We start from the raw sequence: 18,550 nt of genomic DNA, 5'->3' as shown, positions 1-18,550 counted from the left end.
TGGCAGAGAGCCAGAAGAGATAAGACGGAGCAACAGAGACATGCAGCTGAGAAGCTCGGAGCGTCCTGAGAAGCTGGACCGGGACGGAGAGGAATGCAGAGGGGGTGACCTTGGCTCCCCCCTCGCACTGCTGCCAAGGTGGCAGCCTGAGGCAGGGCACAGAGGCCCTGCAAGGAGCTTGAATCTCCTGGAGATACCAGACTGTCACGAAGACCCCCTGCGTCTCCGTGATATGACGTGGTGGAACGGCCTTGTCTGGGGTTACGAAGCCCATGGAAGACCCCTCGGTTGGCTGACGACGGGGCCGAGGGAGCTTGGATACCTCCCTCGTGGGTGCTGGCAGAGATCCAGAAACAGCTGCATGCATGAGAGAGAGAGAGAGACTGCTTCTGCTACTCTGAAGAAGCTGCTGCCCTGAGAGACTGGAAGGGATCTGTCCTTCTTTCCCTCCTGGACTTTTATTTGGAGGGAAGAGGAGATCTGATCCATTGTAAATACTATATGTCATGGTAGAGATAGTTGTGATCGTGTGTATAATGTGTTATAGTATTTATTTGTACAGTCATTGTAATATATTCCCTTTTCCCCACTTTGAGTCTGGTTGTGTTTTGTCTGGAAAAACCCATCTCACATTGGGTGAGATGTGGGAGGGGGAATGGAGCTAGGGAATTGGATTTTGGGGCTATCTCAAACCATGACAATTCCATACATTTTATAGTTTCACAAAATCCCACCCTTTTCAGGTAAGTTTTAATGTATTCATTTTTACCTAAAAAGGTTTCTTTTCTCTGAAAAGGGGCTTTCCCTTTATCCCAACTGGCTGCAAGCCATCCCCTGTCAAAGGTGATGGATCTTCCTTTGTTCTTAGCCCAAAGAGAAGAAGAACCTTGTGTACAAAATGGCCCTAAAAGATTTAATTTTAAGAATTTTCTCATTTCCCTTATCCCACCAAAAGAGACCCTGATACCCAACTTCAGGTCTTGGAACTTGGATATCTTACAACTTCACGATACGCCTATTTATATAAAAAAACCATATTTTTATTTCTCATATCAGCTTACTACAAGATGTTAACAAAATTGTCTTTATTTCCATTTATTTTGAACTATTCTCCAAAAATTATGCTAGCAGTAATAAAAACAGACAAATCAAAACATTACATTAACAAATGGTATTTGTAAATACTTGTGGAGTGGCAGGGGGCTAGCAGAGAACAGGAGAACTACTCCTAAACTTTGGACATTGAATGAGGCAGCAACTCCGAGTCGCCTCCCAGACCACTTCAGCAGAAAATAAGCACTTTCAGAGGCCAATCCATCCTACTATGAAAGAGATGCCTGAAATCAGGCAAGAGGACTGTCAGCCTACAGTGCAAGGAGAGTAAGACAAACAATCTCTACCACAGTTTCCCTACACTCCTGCAGAACTCAACACTGAGACACACACTGAATTACCTTCCAGGAGCATGTATTACTCTCCACTAACTGCAAATAGGAAGAGACTGACCAAAACAACATGACCTGTGAAAACATCCTGAGAACCACTCCACACCTCAGCTTCCCATTTCTATTTAGTGTTGAAGATGTTCTGTATCATTTTCTTAATGTTTTTAATTCCCCATTAATACTCTCTGCAGACTCCCATTATCTGTGTCACCACCACAGAAACTGTTTGTTGTGGACGGCTCAAAATGCTCATCCCAGAAACTGAAGAGTAACAAGGCTATCTACTTGGCTATCTCTGAATTAAAAGCCCACATCAAATCCAATACACTGCCCATTCATCCGAAAATTAGCCTTCCCTACACATCTTTAACCCAGTTATATGGGTCTACATGGAAACTGTATTTTTAATTTATAGTGAGTGAATCATGCACAGCTATTGAACTCCATCTAAAGCAACACCTGCGGCCCATTTTTAATCAACATTCTGTAAGTCACTTAAAAATCTATAGTTTCCGACAGAAAGGTTTTATATCTGCGCCCCAGTAAGTGGTTTTGTTCTTACAAATTATTGACAGAAGAAGGGAAAATGTCTTTTGTACCACGTTTGCAATTGCACTAAATGCTAGCATGTGTCTTGACCTGTTCGCTCACCATTCCTGTCTATATTGGCACATAATCACTGCTCAGTCAGGTCCACATCAGCTAAGTATCAATCTCAGCAAAAATGATCACTCCTAGAAGAGGAACTAATATAATTTTTCACAAGTGAAACAATACACTTAAAATAATTTCAGCTCAGACTGTGAACAGCTACAGAAAATTCTTCATACAAATCTCTTCTATGCAACTTTGTCCTAAATATAATTAAAAACTCCCCTTAGTAGAATGTAAGAATAGACCTGCCATATTCAACTCTGTCAAATCACAGCATCAAGGAAAGAAAAAAAAAAAGCAAGGAAGAGGAGTGATCCCTAACTTATGGCCCCTTTTAAGCAAAGGTCAGAGTCTTTCAGAAGCCTGACAGCAACGTATTTGTCAAAGAAGGCTTGAGAAGAGCTCTGGCTGTATGACATTAACATTAACCTCCTCAGGAGGCAAGTCTGATCAGCAGTTCCAGACAAGAAATAAATACTTCCGAGGAACCTGCATCTCCACCCTGTGCACAATCTGCTCAGATCTGCTTAGACGGCTCTTGCCTGTTTTTGCACCAGCATGAAAGAAACTGCAGTCAGGCACAGATAAAAGATGTGGAGGAACAGGAAGGAAGAAGTCTGTGGCAGACAGATATGCCAAAAAACTAGATGGGTGATGAGTGAAAGGTCCTTAAGGAAGCCTGGCTCACTGAATTTTTCATTAGTCCATTGTTTTACGACCATTTAAAATACTTTTTGTCAAAATGCTGCTGCATCTTCCTCTTCCTATAGCTTAAGCATCACGCCAAAACAAAAGCATAATATTAATAGCAGCATGTCACCTAATAACTGCGCACACAGAAATAGAATCAAATAGCAACAGCACTTTTTAGACTTAGTTAATTTGGAAGAAATTATTTTTTATTCCCAAATACAAAAAAGAAGGAAAAAATGTACAGTTTCATGCAATTTAAATTGATTTCTGAGCATTCACCTATTTTCTTTTTCATTTTAATTACACATAATCCAAATCTTTCCTTCAAAATGAACAATGTTTCTACCAATAGACTAGACAAAAAAATACACAGGATGATACTAGAGTTCAAAGCATACAAGATCCAATAGAATCAACTCTTTCTATTAAGTGTGGAGTCCAATAAATCATATCTGCCCCAAAGAGCCACAAACAGCACCACCACTAAGCAGAAACCCGGACTAGGTTTATAGGTGAAAATATGTTGCCTTTGAAGCAAAATACTGTTTCAGACAGATCACGGAGAAAACAGTCATCTACACATCAATGTGATAAGAAAAACTGTCATGGTGCTATCTGTTCAGCATTGGCTGACCATAGCTGCCTTCAACATGAATATTGCATTAAAAAAAATCCCAAACAAACCACAAAACAAGCTTCCCCTAGAAAGCAGACATGGATCAACAAGGTTTTAACAACCACCCCAAAGGCAGGAGGGGGGGGAGGCAAAATGTTAATAATTCTTTTTCTTTTTTTATATAGCAAGAAATATATTACAGTAACTCTTTGAAGAAAAGTATAGGCTAGTACACAGAGTCCCGCATTCAATTTCAACACTTCTTAAGATATTAACATGCAGAAGCACAAAGCAGCAAAATGGATGCTTGAAAACAAAAAGCTGGAAGTTCAAGTGTATGACACATCTCTTCCCCTTTCTCTCTTATCATTGTATCCAAAGTTTTTAATTAAGCTCATGCTTCATACACCTATGTCCTCCTAAGGACAGAGTACTGCAGGAAGTGGAAAGACACTGATAGAAAAGAATGTTCAGGAGAAAGCAATAGAAGACAGCTGTCCTGTTTAAAATAGTATGCCTTTTTTCAATGAAAGAAACCATTTATATGCAAACACCTATATTAATGAAACATTCAGTTCAGACTTTATGTAGAATCCAGTAACCCAATTCAGAGTTACTGCTACCATAAATGTTACTCAGCTGCACTCAACATACTAAGTAATGTTATATGCACACATGCATTAGATATTTTAAAAATGCTGCTTAAGGAGGAGAGGTTGGTCTGGAAATAAACTTCTGCTTTGATCTCCATTCCCCCACTAATAGATACAGAGATTTTTATTTTTTTTGGGTACATTTCTAGCTTTGAAAAGAATTACTCACCAAACTAGCAGTAAGTGAAGGTGCTGACTGCCCAAGTGTTTGGTAGCGCATGCGAACAAGATTTGAGGTTTCTATAGGTTGCCACAGCTGCTGTCCAGTTGCACTGGGAAGCAAATACTTGCCTGTCAAATTAAGAAAGAGTGAGTTAAAAAGAGGAGACATTTCAGATGAGGCAATGCAATGGACAAAATTTACTATAATGCTCTTGCCACCCTAAAACACTACAGTCCTGATCACAGGTGATTTCACCAGAACAGAATTCCTACTACTCACTTCCTAGTCCTTCACATCACCCTTCCACAAGCTACAATTTCATAGGCAAATTCATGTCTTCAGTATTCTCACAACTGTACCTTTTCCTACCTAGAAGCACAATTAAAGATACTACAGATACAAATATCAGAATGGTGGTTCTGAACCAAAGAAACCTAAATTCTGAAAGCCGGTTAGAATAAAATTATGCCTCTATCTACCCCTTTAAGGAATAATGTTCTATGTCTAAGGGACAAAGTGAGGTTTATTGGAATAAGACACTTATTATGTGGATAACAATTACACCATTACATGAGTGAGGACTATTCTGCTTCTCTTCCAAAATTCCTTACAATCTACCCAATAGATATCACTCAATTCCCAAGAAAGTATCTTTATCCAGTGTCCCAAATTAGTGGAGATCACCAATGTCCAGGCCAGCTATTCCTCAGGAGTGCTCATACGGGGCTCTCAGGGAGCAGTGGATGTAACCCCTCCCCCCCAGGTGCCTGCCTGTGCTCACCACTTAGTGTCACTCTACTGTGGGAAGTCAGAGCACTGCCACTCAGTATGGACTGTGTCCCCACAGGTACTAATTAGGCAGACCACATCTCCAGCTCATGAAGCCCCTGAGCTACCAACAAGCAGCAAGAATATTCAGAGAATTATATTAAGCGGACAAGCATGTTCTGCTTACTTTCAGCCACTGTCAAGAAACAGGACAAGAGGCTATATATACTGTCTTGGCAATATGTCCACCTTAAATTCTTAGTTATCTCTGAAAATGATGCAAAAGTGAGACAATCATACTACTAAACCAACTGACTTCTCTTAGAAGACCAACAAGGTGATGCAAAGCAACAATTCAAAAGACTTTCTAATTTTAATCAAATCTAGGTTCAAAAACACAATGCAAGGTTTTGACTGAACAGATCAAATGAAAAACATCACCAGGCCACATGGCCTAAACATTTGTTTCTTGAAATCACTAATTCCCACCTCATTAATCTTGTCACCTCAGACAACTATGGAGTGGGTATGTGTGTAACCATTGACAAAGGATTTGTACTCTGATAAACAGGTACAGGTTTGCCAGGAAATCAAGATGCCTCAGCTCCATAACCTTATTTTTAACAGCAGATCTACAGAGAGTTGCTGAGATCTCTGGAAGTGATTGTCTTGGGAGCTAGAGAGTTCCCAAGCAGCAGCCCACGATAGTCTTTAACACTTCCCAATAAGTCTTCAAAATGTGCTATTGTTCTTTGTTAAACTGGTAAAGCAGAACCCATAAACATTTTTTCATCCAATTTGCTAACAGCCTGCCCAAGACTAGAAGAAAACCATACAATAAAGCTGTGGTTTCTTGCCCAATTATCTAGGATAACATTTCCAAGAACTGGAAAACCTGAATTAATTTCCCATCTGCTCTCTCTGCCTGTTTCTATCAAATTCAGGTTCCCTTTCTATATAGGTTTCCATCATACTCAACTAAAAGGATGCCATAAAAAGCTTAACGCACTGATTGCAACAAATACATCTTTGATATTACACTAATGTCAATCCTGAAATATACCAATATGACATATACAGTCAGAGAGAGACTTATATCTATGACCTCAAAAGATTAATTCCTTCTCCTCTGGACAGCAAAAAGAGAATTAAAAAGTGCATGCAAAAAACTAAGTTGTACAAACTTTCCATTTAAATGGGTGTGGTTTATTTCTTTAATGTTTTCCACACTGAAAAATATCCTGGGATAAAACCAGACATTTCCTAGTGCTAGTTTTCCTGATTACAAAAATCTCAGACTAAATGCAAACTACAAGCATTGTAACAAAACTGCAAGAAGGTTTCCAGAATTCCAGCACTATGAAGACAGCTCCAAACAAGCCATCACCAAAATGCTTCAGCAACACCTATTTTGTCTACTAGACATACATTACACAAAACCCTCTCAGAAACTCCGTATTAACCCACTCTAGAAGCCAGTATGCTAAACAATTTTCAGCTTCAGAACTGTAGCACAATTTTAGGGCATTATATCCTCACAGAAATCAATACTTCAAAAGGAGTAAGATGCTTAGAACAACAGAGAATTTTAAGGAAAAAACAGGTATTTTTTAATAAAGTTTTTCTAAAACTGGGGAACATCATCACTCTTTGGTTAAACAATGTACTTCTTCATAGAATGTTGCAGTTTAGGAATGGTACTGTACTTCCACTAAAAAGAAAACCACAAGCCACTCCCCTCCCTCTTCGGTGGGAGATACACAAGGCAGAAATCACAGTCTGAGACAAGAATTTACTGAAAACAGCAATAGGAAAATTAAGAGTAACAGCAACAATACTAATAGCAAAAATGTACAAAGAGAGTGTGATTTACATGCAAGAATTCTCACCAAGCCCAGGACAATGAAAACAATTGCAGACAGACCCTCCACCTGCCATGCCTTCCCCATGACTGAAAAAGAACTCTTTTTTCCTTGGAATTGAGAGAAAAAGTCCCTTTCCACAACACCCTGGCAATGATGTATTGAATAACATTCGGGTCTTGGCCACACCCACTCAGCACTGCAAACTGCAGCCTAGAACTCCTGTGCTACAGCGATCCCAGGGGCTCAGCCTCCCTAGGCAGTTGGGACTACACGTGTGTCACTATGCCTAGCTGCTGTAAAAAAAAAATTTAACTCTGTCCTGGCTGGAACTAGGACACAGGGGTTTAAAACTAGTCTCAAAATCCATTGTCAGACACTAGGGCTTTCCCAGACCGCATTAATTTTCATTTCATGTGAATCCCACTGAGCTTCCCAAGAAAAAAAGGCAATTATTTGTATTTTGTCCACAAACTAAGACAGTTTTGTTTAAGTTTTGATCCCAAGCCAAAAAGATTTAAATAACAAGACAGTTTAGTCTAGAAGGAGAAAGGTATGTGAGAAGTAAGTGCTGTTATTAATGCTTGGACTTCCTTGTTATTTTAAATGTGCACCAGATCAAAAACATGAAGAGCCAATATCGTAATTCCTGGTCACATCAGTCCCTCAGAGCATTCTGTACCTTATCAGGTGTAGGGCATCTCTAACAGCCACCTTTACTATTTGTCCTTTACAGTAATCTGTATCTTACTCAGTTTTTATCTTGCTCAAATATCTGAAAGAAAGGCTAAGATATCTTGGTCCAGAGGCTAGAGGAGAGGCAATCCTACTGTTTATGAAAAAATCCTGTACTAAGCCCTTCCTTTAACTGTAAGATTTTGCCTGACTGACAGGAAAGCAGAGTAGAATAACTCAGCATCAAGGTCAGTGTCGCCACTCTAAGAATTAACTTAATATTTCATTATTTTTCTTGCATGATTAACATCTAGAAATATTTTAAATAATCTTAGGGGGTCTGTTGAAGAGCTAATTAGGCAGTAAACACAATCAAAATTGCCAACGAAATCATGAGCGTGTGGGATGCTGAAATGACCTCTCACTTCTTTACCACAAACAGGAGCCTTGAAACTACTGCAGTTTTCACAAAATACTGAAATTAAGGCAAGCAGACAGTCTAGAACTCCAATTCTTCTTTTCAAAGTACACAGGCTATTAAACACAGAAACAGCATATAATAAGTATGTTTTCTACAGAAGCAAAAATAGCCTTGGCTTAGACAAAATGATCGTAACAGATAAATGTCTTATCTGGGAATAACGCTAATCTTTATGCAGAGAGATACTAGCAGGAAAACAGCCAGCTGCAACAAAATATCTGGAAAATAACAATAGTACTTTCAATACTGTGCTTCTCAAAAAGAGAAAAGTTGGGCATACTTTACAGGACTGCAATAAAAATGGTTTTTCATTTTCAAAATTGAACATCAATATTTTCTACAGAAAAAAAACTTCTTCCAAAATTCAGTTTGCTTTTCTGAAGGGATTAGGGTGCCACTGAACTAAACTATCACGCTATAAAACAATCCCTGTCCACAGTGAGCTAGTCAGCAACTCTCCCTGGATTCTTCCATTAAAAAAAAAAAAACCTTCAGACTATCCACTCCTCCTTTCCTGCCATTATAGTACTCCTTTTTTCCTGCTACAGTTTCATTCATAGTTGCATACATTTACCCCTTTATTTTTAATAATCCCTTGAATTTACACAAATCCACACTTTCCCTTGTTGTTAAGTGATTTAAATATCAGCATTACACATAAAACTTGAGCTCAAATGCATTATTGATTTTCACACTGTATTCATTTCTGCCTTCAAGATTAATGCTCCAAGCGGCTACTTTCCTTTTTGAGTGAACTGACTTGTGAGGGACTTCACTTCATCCCTTCCATGTGAATTAAGATACTTAATTCAGTATTTTGGCCCATATACAGCACATAATACTGCCAGCATCCAGACCATTGCCACACTGTTAGTAATTTTCATACTACTTTCATCAGGTATTGATACAGATGAGTAATATCCTGATACAGGTTCCTTACTGCTGCCCTCTTCAATCCCAAAATAGTCTTTGGCTTCCTCCCCCATTTCCTCTGCAGAGGCTTTGCTGGTATCTTTACCACCCTTCCTGTAGCCTGAAACTACCAAGACAGCCTGAAGTCTGTAATCAATGCCATCTCTTTCCATATCTGAATGCAATCCTTGTTAGTCCAGCACATTTATCAAAATGTACTTCAATGAAAGGTGACTTAAGTTGATTACATAACGGTAATAAATTAGCATTACTTAATAGTATTACCTCACTGTTGGTGAACACAGGTAATACATCACTGCAGTTCAGTGTCATCTTCCCCTTGAACTTGTCTCTCCTGTGTCTAGCTTTCTTTGCAATGGATATTTGTAGAAGGTCCAAGTGGAATCTTTGTTACTTCTTACTTCTACTGCACTCAGTGTGTGCATATTCATTGTATGCTTTACTGTATAAGGCCAAAAGAGACTAAAGCCCACATACAATTCCTCAAATATCAGTCAAAAAAGGTGGGCTTTGCTTTATTCTAAATTGAAAAATCTTTCCTACTGCTGAGGTATTACTCTCCTTCCTCTGTCCCTCTCAAATATCAACAGGATGGCTGAGAATTACTTAATGAGCTTAAGTCTAATACCTAGAAATCTTCCATTTTCAGTTAAAATTTAAAAATAACTTTGTCTCGAATGTTCAGCACCCTGATAATTAAACAATTAAATATGACTGAGAAAATCTTCTGGCATCTAAGCAAGGTTTTGCCTTTACAGAAGTAAAGCAAATAATTCACATTAGCTGTAACTGGAAAGTAAAAGAAGAGTGGATGAATTTAAAATCATCACTAGGAAACTTTTCAATATTTTCCCCTAGTATATTGTGGCTGCATCAAACCACTTAAATTTCAAATGACTACCAGTATGCAAAAGAAAAAGGGTTACCATTTTATTAATGCCTCATTTATTGCCCAGAACTTAAAGAAAATTAGCATGTTTTGCATATTACTCAGCTACACATGGTTGAAGCTAATAAACAATGTGAATTTCCCAGTCTGATGCGGGAAGTGAAATTTTTCTTTCAACCAGTCTATCCCCTAAAAATAATACTATTCAAGTAAGACTGTAGTTATAATTGACTAAAATATAATTTCTTTTGTTACTGTACAAGAAGCCTTTGCAAAAAAATCCTGCTCACAATAGTTTTTTCACTTTTCGATGTACTACAAAATCTCCCAAAATGCTCTATTTTGGTTTCACTTTCTAAAATTAGACTAAGAAGTGGTGCTCTCAGGCATGTGGTGTGATTCTTGGGGTTGTCCTGTGCAGGACCAAGAGCTGGACTTGATGATCCTCATGGACCCCTTCCAACACCGGATATTCTATGATTCTTTGATTCTCTCTGGCCATGCATGAAATAAATGTGGCCCACTAAAGGCAAAAATTTGGGGTGAGATTCTGAACTTAAAAAAAATGGCAGCAGTAGATCTATCTTAAAATTTCATCAATATTGGTGGAACTGGAACTGGAAAAGGGCACATCCAGTTTTGGACCACAAATTAGTAGGATGCATTAGTATCCAAAAATACATATATATAAAAAGAAAATCAAGCTTCCATTAACTGCAAAGGGATTCAGAATCAAGATTGTTTGTAAGTCAATTACCAAGAATAAGTCATCACATACAGTTAGATTTTATCCCAGAAACAAATACCATTTTAACACTTGGAACAAAATTTCTCTCACTGAAAGTCACATAAAAGACAATACAGAATTTTGCTGATATGAAAATTACTCAGAGTTCCTTTGTGTCTCAGTTTAACAAGATTACAACTTAAAAATTAAGAAACTTCACGTGGAAGTGCAGAAAAGAACAGCTCTTTATTAACAAAATCCGAATAAACAACAAATGATGCAATCAAAACTTTCAGAAGAAATAACACAAAGTCCCAATTTCCCAGGTGGGGGGGGAGAAACCCGCAGCAGCCCGGGGGGGGGGCGGGGGGAGGTAATGGGGAAAAGGGAGAGGAAGGGCAGGAAAAGGCTGAAGGCAAAACTGTCCCAACAGCTCAACAACTGCGCAGCCACGTGTGCTTTCAGCGGCCGGCAGCCAATGGCTTTGCAGCCAGCAATGAAAGAGTCCTTTTTGCCACAGGTACAGTCTCGAAAGCAGAATACTTCGCTCTGAGATGGGTCAGTCTCTCCCTCCATGAGGTGTCCCGTGGGGAAAAAATCTTCCCCTCAGGAGAAAAGAAAAAAAAAAAAAAAAAAAAGGAGGCGGCCGAAACCGGGCCCAAAAAACTCTGCACAAAACACTCCCAAGGGTGTGCCCCCGGTCCCGCTCTTCCAGGGTATCTCCTCCATCCCCCTTCGCCGCCCAGCACGTGCGGCTTCGCTCTGCCGGCTCCCCCCATCCCAGAAGAAACAACTAGGGGCGGGGGGGACGACGACACTGGGGAAAAAATTCCAGCATCTCTTTTCAAACCTATGACACTTTGCTAACAGCTATTCACTGAAGCTACATTTCTAGTTTGACTATTTGCAATCTATTATTGAAGTACTGCGACAGCAATAAAATATTTGAAAGGCATTTGGGATCACCAGCAAATCTCTCTAGTTTTAATTAGATTTGGAGGGTAAGGATGGTTGGAGGGGTTTTAGTTTTGTTTTTTGGGCTTTGTTTTTTTTTTAGTTTTCCATACCAAAAATATCTGATGCAATAGCGGTGTAAGCCAACCAGTGATACTGATAACTACATGATAAAAACACCCTACAGCCTGAAGTTATCATTCATTACTCTGCTTCTCTACCTCCCAATTCTACTGAAATACAACTCAGCAAAATAATTAGTTGCAGATATTTATCAGTAAACTCAGAGACAGAATATTCTGCAGCTTCCTTTCCTTTATCTTACCAACAAACAGATCCTTTTCCCATACTTCTCACATGTAGCTGCAAAACTTCTAAACTGCTGGTCCATTCTACAACACAACTCTAAGACAGATATTACTGCTTCTCTTTCACCCTTTTTTATAGTTTACATCTGTTCTACAGCAATCTGAAGGTCTAGTTCTGCAACTCAGATAAGAAGTAGAAAAAACCCAGCAATTTAAGATTCATACTGGACACATAATGCTACCGAAAGCACATTAAACTACATCTAAGTGATAATGAGACAGAGTTCCTCCTGATATACAGTCAATTTTGCTAAAACAAGAATCCTGCACACTAAGAGCTCAGAGACAGCTGTTATTTGCAACTCTAAATACTGGAAGACATGCTACAGAGCAGTGCCTGGAACACACATGGTCTAATTTTGAAGACCTAAAAAAATTCACTGTTGCTCAGTTCAAACATTATACAAACAACTACTTCAGCCAGTGGCCAATACTCTTGGCTCTCAACTCTGCACCATCTCAATATTTGTTTTTTCCTACTTGCTCAATAGAATTTATGATAAGAAACAAATGTCTTCCATTGCACTGAGGAAAATGCCCAGCAATTCCTAATGGACATTAAGAAAGACAAGCATGATCCCTATTTTTGTTTCATGTACATGTTGCTAATCCACATAATCAAAGAAATTATTTGTCACTTTATGCTTACAGTCATTTTTCAAAAAGTGAAGCTTCCTAATAAAAAAGCCTGGTCCTGTTTTCACTGGAAAATATCTATGAACTTTTTCACTCAAGCTTCAACCTTCATTTTAAGGATTAAGCACAGGACTGTTTTTCTCCTCAAACATTTCTCAATCTGTACATTCAATTTAAGTTAAAGCAACCAACTTGAAGAAAGCAAGTATGTGGTCAGATCATTTGCTTTACAACACCTCTAGAGAAAGACCATAGAAAAAAACAGGAAGACTTAAGCCTCTAGAAAGATCATGTGTTCTTGATGTGAAATTATGATTTATTTATAAATATGCTGCAGTCAGTTTTGTACTAACAAGTCCAGGTACGAACAACAATAGGATTGCAGAGTCACAGTGCTCAGATTTAGTTAATCAGATGATTAAATCCAACCATTTAACTAAATTCTTCTTTCATCTTTGCTTCTACAGTTACAGTGCTAACCATACTTAAGCCAGCTGATTCAACAGCTCTAAGGGTATTTCTTAAGGAGCTACAACTCAAACTTCGGAAATGTAATATGCAGATTAATTTTTTCCACTTCTAATTTTTCCACTATGATAAATGACTCTTAACAACTTTCCAGCTGCTTTTTTAAGTGTCCCAAAGAGGGTTAAATTCTATTTCTTCCTCCTTCAAAACAGGCAGCTTGCAAACATATCTGCTAATTAGGCACTCTACAGTTTGCTTTGATCTCAACAACAATCAGTTTCTCATGTTCTGATGATACAAGCACGATTAAGCAGCAATCGAGGAGTTAAAGGCAAAATAATGAGACAGGAATACAATATCTTCTGTTCTCGTCTCAGACTATTACATGATGCAGACCCCAGACATGTCAAAGAATATGGAAATTATCTTGCTAGGCGCACAGGGAAGTAAAAATCAACTCAACTATGCAGGCTGACTGAAGTCTTAAATGATGAAGGTAACTGTCAATGACAAATATAACTTAATGTCATCTCAACCACCAGTGCACCATGAACCAGCTAAAAACACATATTTCATAGCAGAATATATTCACTTCATCTGTAGAAGACAGCTTTGCACTGAATGCCTAAAAAACAAAACAAAGCAAAACAACAAAAAAACCCGAAACACATTTCCTCAGACGTGTAATTATAGATGAGATTGCTTCTATCTCTTTCAATTAATTCTGGAGTAAGTGTAACACATGATATGGTGCTTTAAGGAAATGTTTGAGGAAGGCAGTGAAAAGACTCCCAGATATGCTCTGGGTAGGCAGCGCTACTGAATGAAGCGTAATTTGCTTGTGATCATGCACACCTGGCTGTTGAAACTTCCCACCTTTGTACCCAGGAACCAAGTGGTGGTCACACCAGTACTAGGCTGTTACTCTCCCTCCTCTGCTGTCGGGGAGAGCCCTCAGGCTCAGCTGCAGCTGAAAAGCCTTTCTAAACTGACTACATCAAGTCTTGTCATGCATCACAATGAAAGCAATTTTGAAACATACTACTGCTCTGATATGTGAGGGAAAGAAAACGCAGGATGTAAAATTCCTCACAAAAAGGCGCACCTGATAGCACTGGCAGTCATCCTTTCCCCCATATCCTACAGTATCCCAGTTTCTGGGGTTGAGGACAGTACAACAGAGTCCACCAAGCGAAATCCCCAGAGACAGCTATGAAATTACAGGGGTTTTTATGGGGTGGCATATGTATAATCAATTAGTAGCACAGCTGGAAGAAATTTTGATCACGTACACAGGAAATATTTCCATTTATTACACCAACTGGCCATCATTAATAGAAATAATCTTTTTTAAATGTTGCCATTAAATTAATCACATCACAGTTACGATAAGCACTTGTAGGTAATGGGAAGGTTCTGATCCCAAAGATTTTTCAAGGTACAAATCATGTGATTTCATGCTCAATTTTCCCCATTTACCAAGTTTTGTCATATATTTGACACTGTAAGCCTTAATGAGCTTATCTCCATTTTCAACAATATTAATGAAAATTTATTCAGCACAGTGTTTGTAAAAGCTCTGCTACTGCCAACTGCTCCCTCTATGAATGGGGAAAACCTCCTCTTCCAAGTCCTGCCAGCACATGCCAACCCGTGGATAAGAGAACAGCTTGTTCTTCATGGCCCATAAAGCTGTTGATCTTTCTGCTAATTAGTGTTAGCAAAGTGATGAATCTCTGATGCAAAAAAAACAGACTGAGAATCCCCAAATTCATTTAAAATCAACTACAGATTAGTTATATGGGAATAACAACAATTGCTGAGCATAATTTGATGACTGATGACTCAGAAGTGGAAAGCTGATCAAAGCAAGAATATTAAGAAAAAATATAGAAATTGCAAGATTTCTTAGTTTTTTGCTCTTTGTGATCTGTAGACAGTATTTGATCTCTGGATCGTAAAGTAACTTCATTAATATAAAGTGCTTTAGGATTCTGGGATTAAAAGTTCTATAAAATTAAATTTGTATATGCTAACTTGATCTTATACAAATCAGATAATGTAAGGTTAGAGATAGCAGCCCTACCATAATTAGACACAACTAGCCCAGCAGGAAGTCTGTTTCCAGGCAGTTATACATGAGATAACAGGAGGCAAGATAAGAAGTTCAAACTATAGGTAACAAATTCTAATTTTTTTCTTTATATGTAACAGCAGAGTTTATCATTACAGTATAGAGACAACTGAGCCAGTTGCAGCACTCTCCAAAATCCAAACTCTTCCCAGCAATATGTTTTCATATCTTTCAGAAGTGGAGAGAGAGAAATCTCCAAACGCTGTACCAGAGCAGCTGAAGAGAGGGAACAAAGCTGAACCGCCCACCACACTGCAAAGTGAGGAGCAGGGATGGGACATGAAAGTAAGGGCAGATTGTTTTGCTTGTCCAAGTGATTTGCCAGGTTAACCCTCTCCAAGGTTTAAGCTCATTTAATTTCTCATCCTTGCACATTACTTTCTGCCATGGATTCTATTTAAGCATCTCTGAGCACAGCAAACTAAAATCTGTAGACAATTTAAGCCAAAAACCCTCTGACTATAGACAGCCCTTTGAACTTTGCAAAGATCAAGAAAAATAGCCACCACAGAAAAGCAGCTTTTTAATTAAACATCTTTTCTCCTGATTAGAAACAAGTTTTAAAGTCCCAGTCTGTGCACCATTAGGAATGCTTAAGAAGGCAATCGAAGGCTACTGCAAGAGGCATTTAAATACGTGTGTACACACAGATGTCTGACCTCACCTAACCACAGTTTGCTCTCTATTCTGTCCAGCACGCCTCCAATACCCCCTTGCACCTGGAGGGCACCAACGTTCTTCAGAAGCAATCTTCTTCTCCCTCTGCATCTGACCTTGGACTATGAAACAGGTAGCTACAGCTCAGCTTTGTGACAGGGCTTATTCTGCAGTTGAACAAATAGCGCAAGTTTTACACTGTCTGTGGCACAAGCAGAACTTTTAAAGATCCAGTTTACTTCCCAGGTAAAGGATGTGGCAAGGACTGTTATAGGCACATGTGCATGCAGGGAAGGGGGAATCCAGAGCAGGAGAGGAGCTATGATGTAGAAGCAAAAGAGAAAAAGGCAAACCCTACAGTATAAGTGGCTATGCTCCCTTTAGCTTTATAGCCCTTTGGAAACATGACCTTTTAAATTAAAAGACTAATTGGTCATTAATTACTTCCCAATTCTTTTACTCTGGAGTTGTTTTATCTCATGAATGCTTAAAGTTAGCAGCCACAGCTATGAAATACTGTTTTGCATCCTTTTTTTCTATTAGGCAATACTGCTTGCCCTTCACAACAAGAACTATTAGAGCAGATTTGCTAGTCTAATAGCAGGCCACATCCAATATACTCTTTTCATTCCAAACTCAGTCTCTCTTTTTCCAAGTCTTCCTGCTCCTCCTCAGCAATGAAGATTAAGGAAAGCAATACTCTTGCAACAATTATATTGAAGTGTCTTTTCCAAAACAGCAGCATGTTGCCTCCAGGAAGCAGCATTCATTTCTTTTATTGGCCAAACTTTATTTAATATCAGTTGCTCTGTAGCAATTTTCAACAGGAAGCAATAGTAGATTTATTCTCAAAAATATTTATTTCATTTTCTTCAACTTTAGAAAGCATTCTTTGTACGGCCTGTCTTCACGAACGAAGATTTGGGAAAGGTCTTTACCTTTCGAGCCTGCACAGTGGATTTTTTAGGTGAGACACAGTGTGCGCTGAGCTGAGCCCACCCTTTAATCCTAAGGTTCATCTGCCAGGGACGAGCGAGCTTGGACGGTGGCAGTGAGGTCCTCAGGACGTAGGTTTGTTTAGAGTGACCTTCTCTTAGATGGATGGCCTTACAGGGCTGACGAGCTCCATCTGCCCGGAGGAGTTTCCCTGACCGGGAAAGCATTCTTTACTTGTCACTGAAAACACGTGTTTGCTGGCTTGCTTAAAACTGTGCAACTTGGGGGGAAAAAAAGGGGCTTCAGTGTCCTTGAGGCTGTGTAGAAAATAATTTCAGTTTCCCTCTCACCTCCACAGGTTTCCAGCCGTCTTCTCCCTTGCGCTGACTTCCCTCTGGAAAGACCCTGTACATCATTCTCAATTTTTCTCATATTCCTATATAAAGACTTGTATAATTTTCATAGCCAATTCAAGGTAGTAGGTTCTCAGGAACTCTAATCCTTCTGGTTTCACAAATCTTATTCAATATATTGAAACACTATAGATTTTATTTCCTATCATATATCTTGCATAACATTATTCCCTCTTGTAAAGCCCAATAAACTCAATAAGCCCAATTTATTTAGGACCTATTCCCAGAGATAAAACCCCTATCTATTCACCTCTATTAGTATTCAGCCCTGCAGGAATTTAACTATCCTGTTTTAAAAAAACAAATTAAATTTTTATTTTTGTTTTCATTGTTAATACTGCTTATGCTCTACAGCTCAATAATACTGTGGTTTAATAGCACAAGGAAAGGGAAAGTAACACAATTCACTTTTCTAACATTTCGAGTGAGCAACATGCATCAGCATAGGAATATTCTGCAAATTTGCAAGCTAGGAATCATGTCTCTTGCTTTATTTACTCCCATTTAATTTATTTTAGGAGTTGAGCATTTTTTAATGACAGAGGTAGAGACTGAACTGTAAATAATTTCAAAAATACCTTCATGAACTACTTCTCAATGGACTGATACCCATTGTTAAGCTAGAGCTTAAGCGAGTATTAAAAGCAACAAAACAGAAGAAAGAATAAAAGAAGACAGTAATTAGTGCATAGTGATATTAAAAATCAATTAATTAAAATCAAGTACTTTTTCAAATGACAGGTCTCCAAATATTTTTGCCCCTATGGACCAGGAATATCTTTCCAGAAACATCAAGATTGAAACACAAATTTCAGAGAGGATGTGTGAGCATAGAAGTAAACCCAAACCACAGACATGTCAGCTCGCACATTTTAATGGAGGGCCTCCTCATGCTCCACTGCTTTGTTTTTCATGATATTGTGATTCCTGTAGTTTCAAACCAGAGCAGCAAACTACTCTTAAGCATTAAAGAAACTTAAAACCCCCCAAAACTTAAGTACATAAAAAAGGTAGGTAAATACAAGACCACAGCAACACTGAAAATAACTTGAGATTACTGAGCATTTGAAACAACTCTGGGAATTAGTTCTCTATCTGCAGTGGTTTCTTTATAGCATTTTTTTTTAAATCCCAAAAGAATATTAAAAACTTTCAGTTATCAGAATGACTTTGATTAATTTAATCAGTATCATGAAAGCTGTTAAGATATTTAAACTATTTTAAGAAACCAAAGCCCTAGGGTATCCAGGTTCATTTAAAGTGCATTAGTAATAAAGCAGTTTAACATCATTGCACACTATATTCCCAAATCCTGACATGAAACCCTGCACAGCATACTACAAGCAGACAAAAAGCATATTCATTTCCCCTTATAAAGGCCTCAAGCAATAATTCAAGCATAGCAATAAAGACCAGAGACTATGG

The 18,550-nt window shown here is 38.6% G+C and overlaps 1 protein-coding gene across 3 annotated transcripts in view; it reads right to left on the bottom strand.

The window, feature by feature from the left end:
• MAST4 (microtubule associated serine/threonine kinase family member 4) overlaps positions 1 to 18,550 on the bottom strand; it is a 300,551-nt gene that overhangs the window by 215,822 nt on the left and 66,179 nt on the right. For all 3 annotated transcript variants that reach the window (XM_027634973.1, XM_027634974.1, XM_027634975.1), the window contains one exon: positions 4,231 to 4,352. In XM_027634973.1, the coding sequence (XP_027490774.1) occupies positions 4,231 to 4,352 (122 nt within the window). The remainder of the gene's footprint in view (positions 1 to 4,230; positions 4,353 to 18,550) is intronic.

This window comes from Corapipo altera, unplaced genomic scaffold, assembly GCF_003945725.1.
Source record: "Corapipo altera isolate COAL_440 unplaced genomic scaffold, ASM394572v1 61411, whole genome shotgun sequence".
In the NCBI taxonomy this organism is placed as follows: domain Eukaryota; kingdom Metazoa; phylum Chordata; class Aves; order Passeriformes; family Pipridae; genus Corapipo; species Corapipo altera.
The sequence above is the reverse complement of the archived record's forward strand: the minus strand, read 5'-3'. Positions and strand labels throughout refer to the sequence as shown.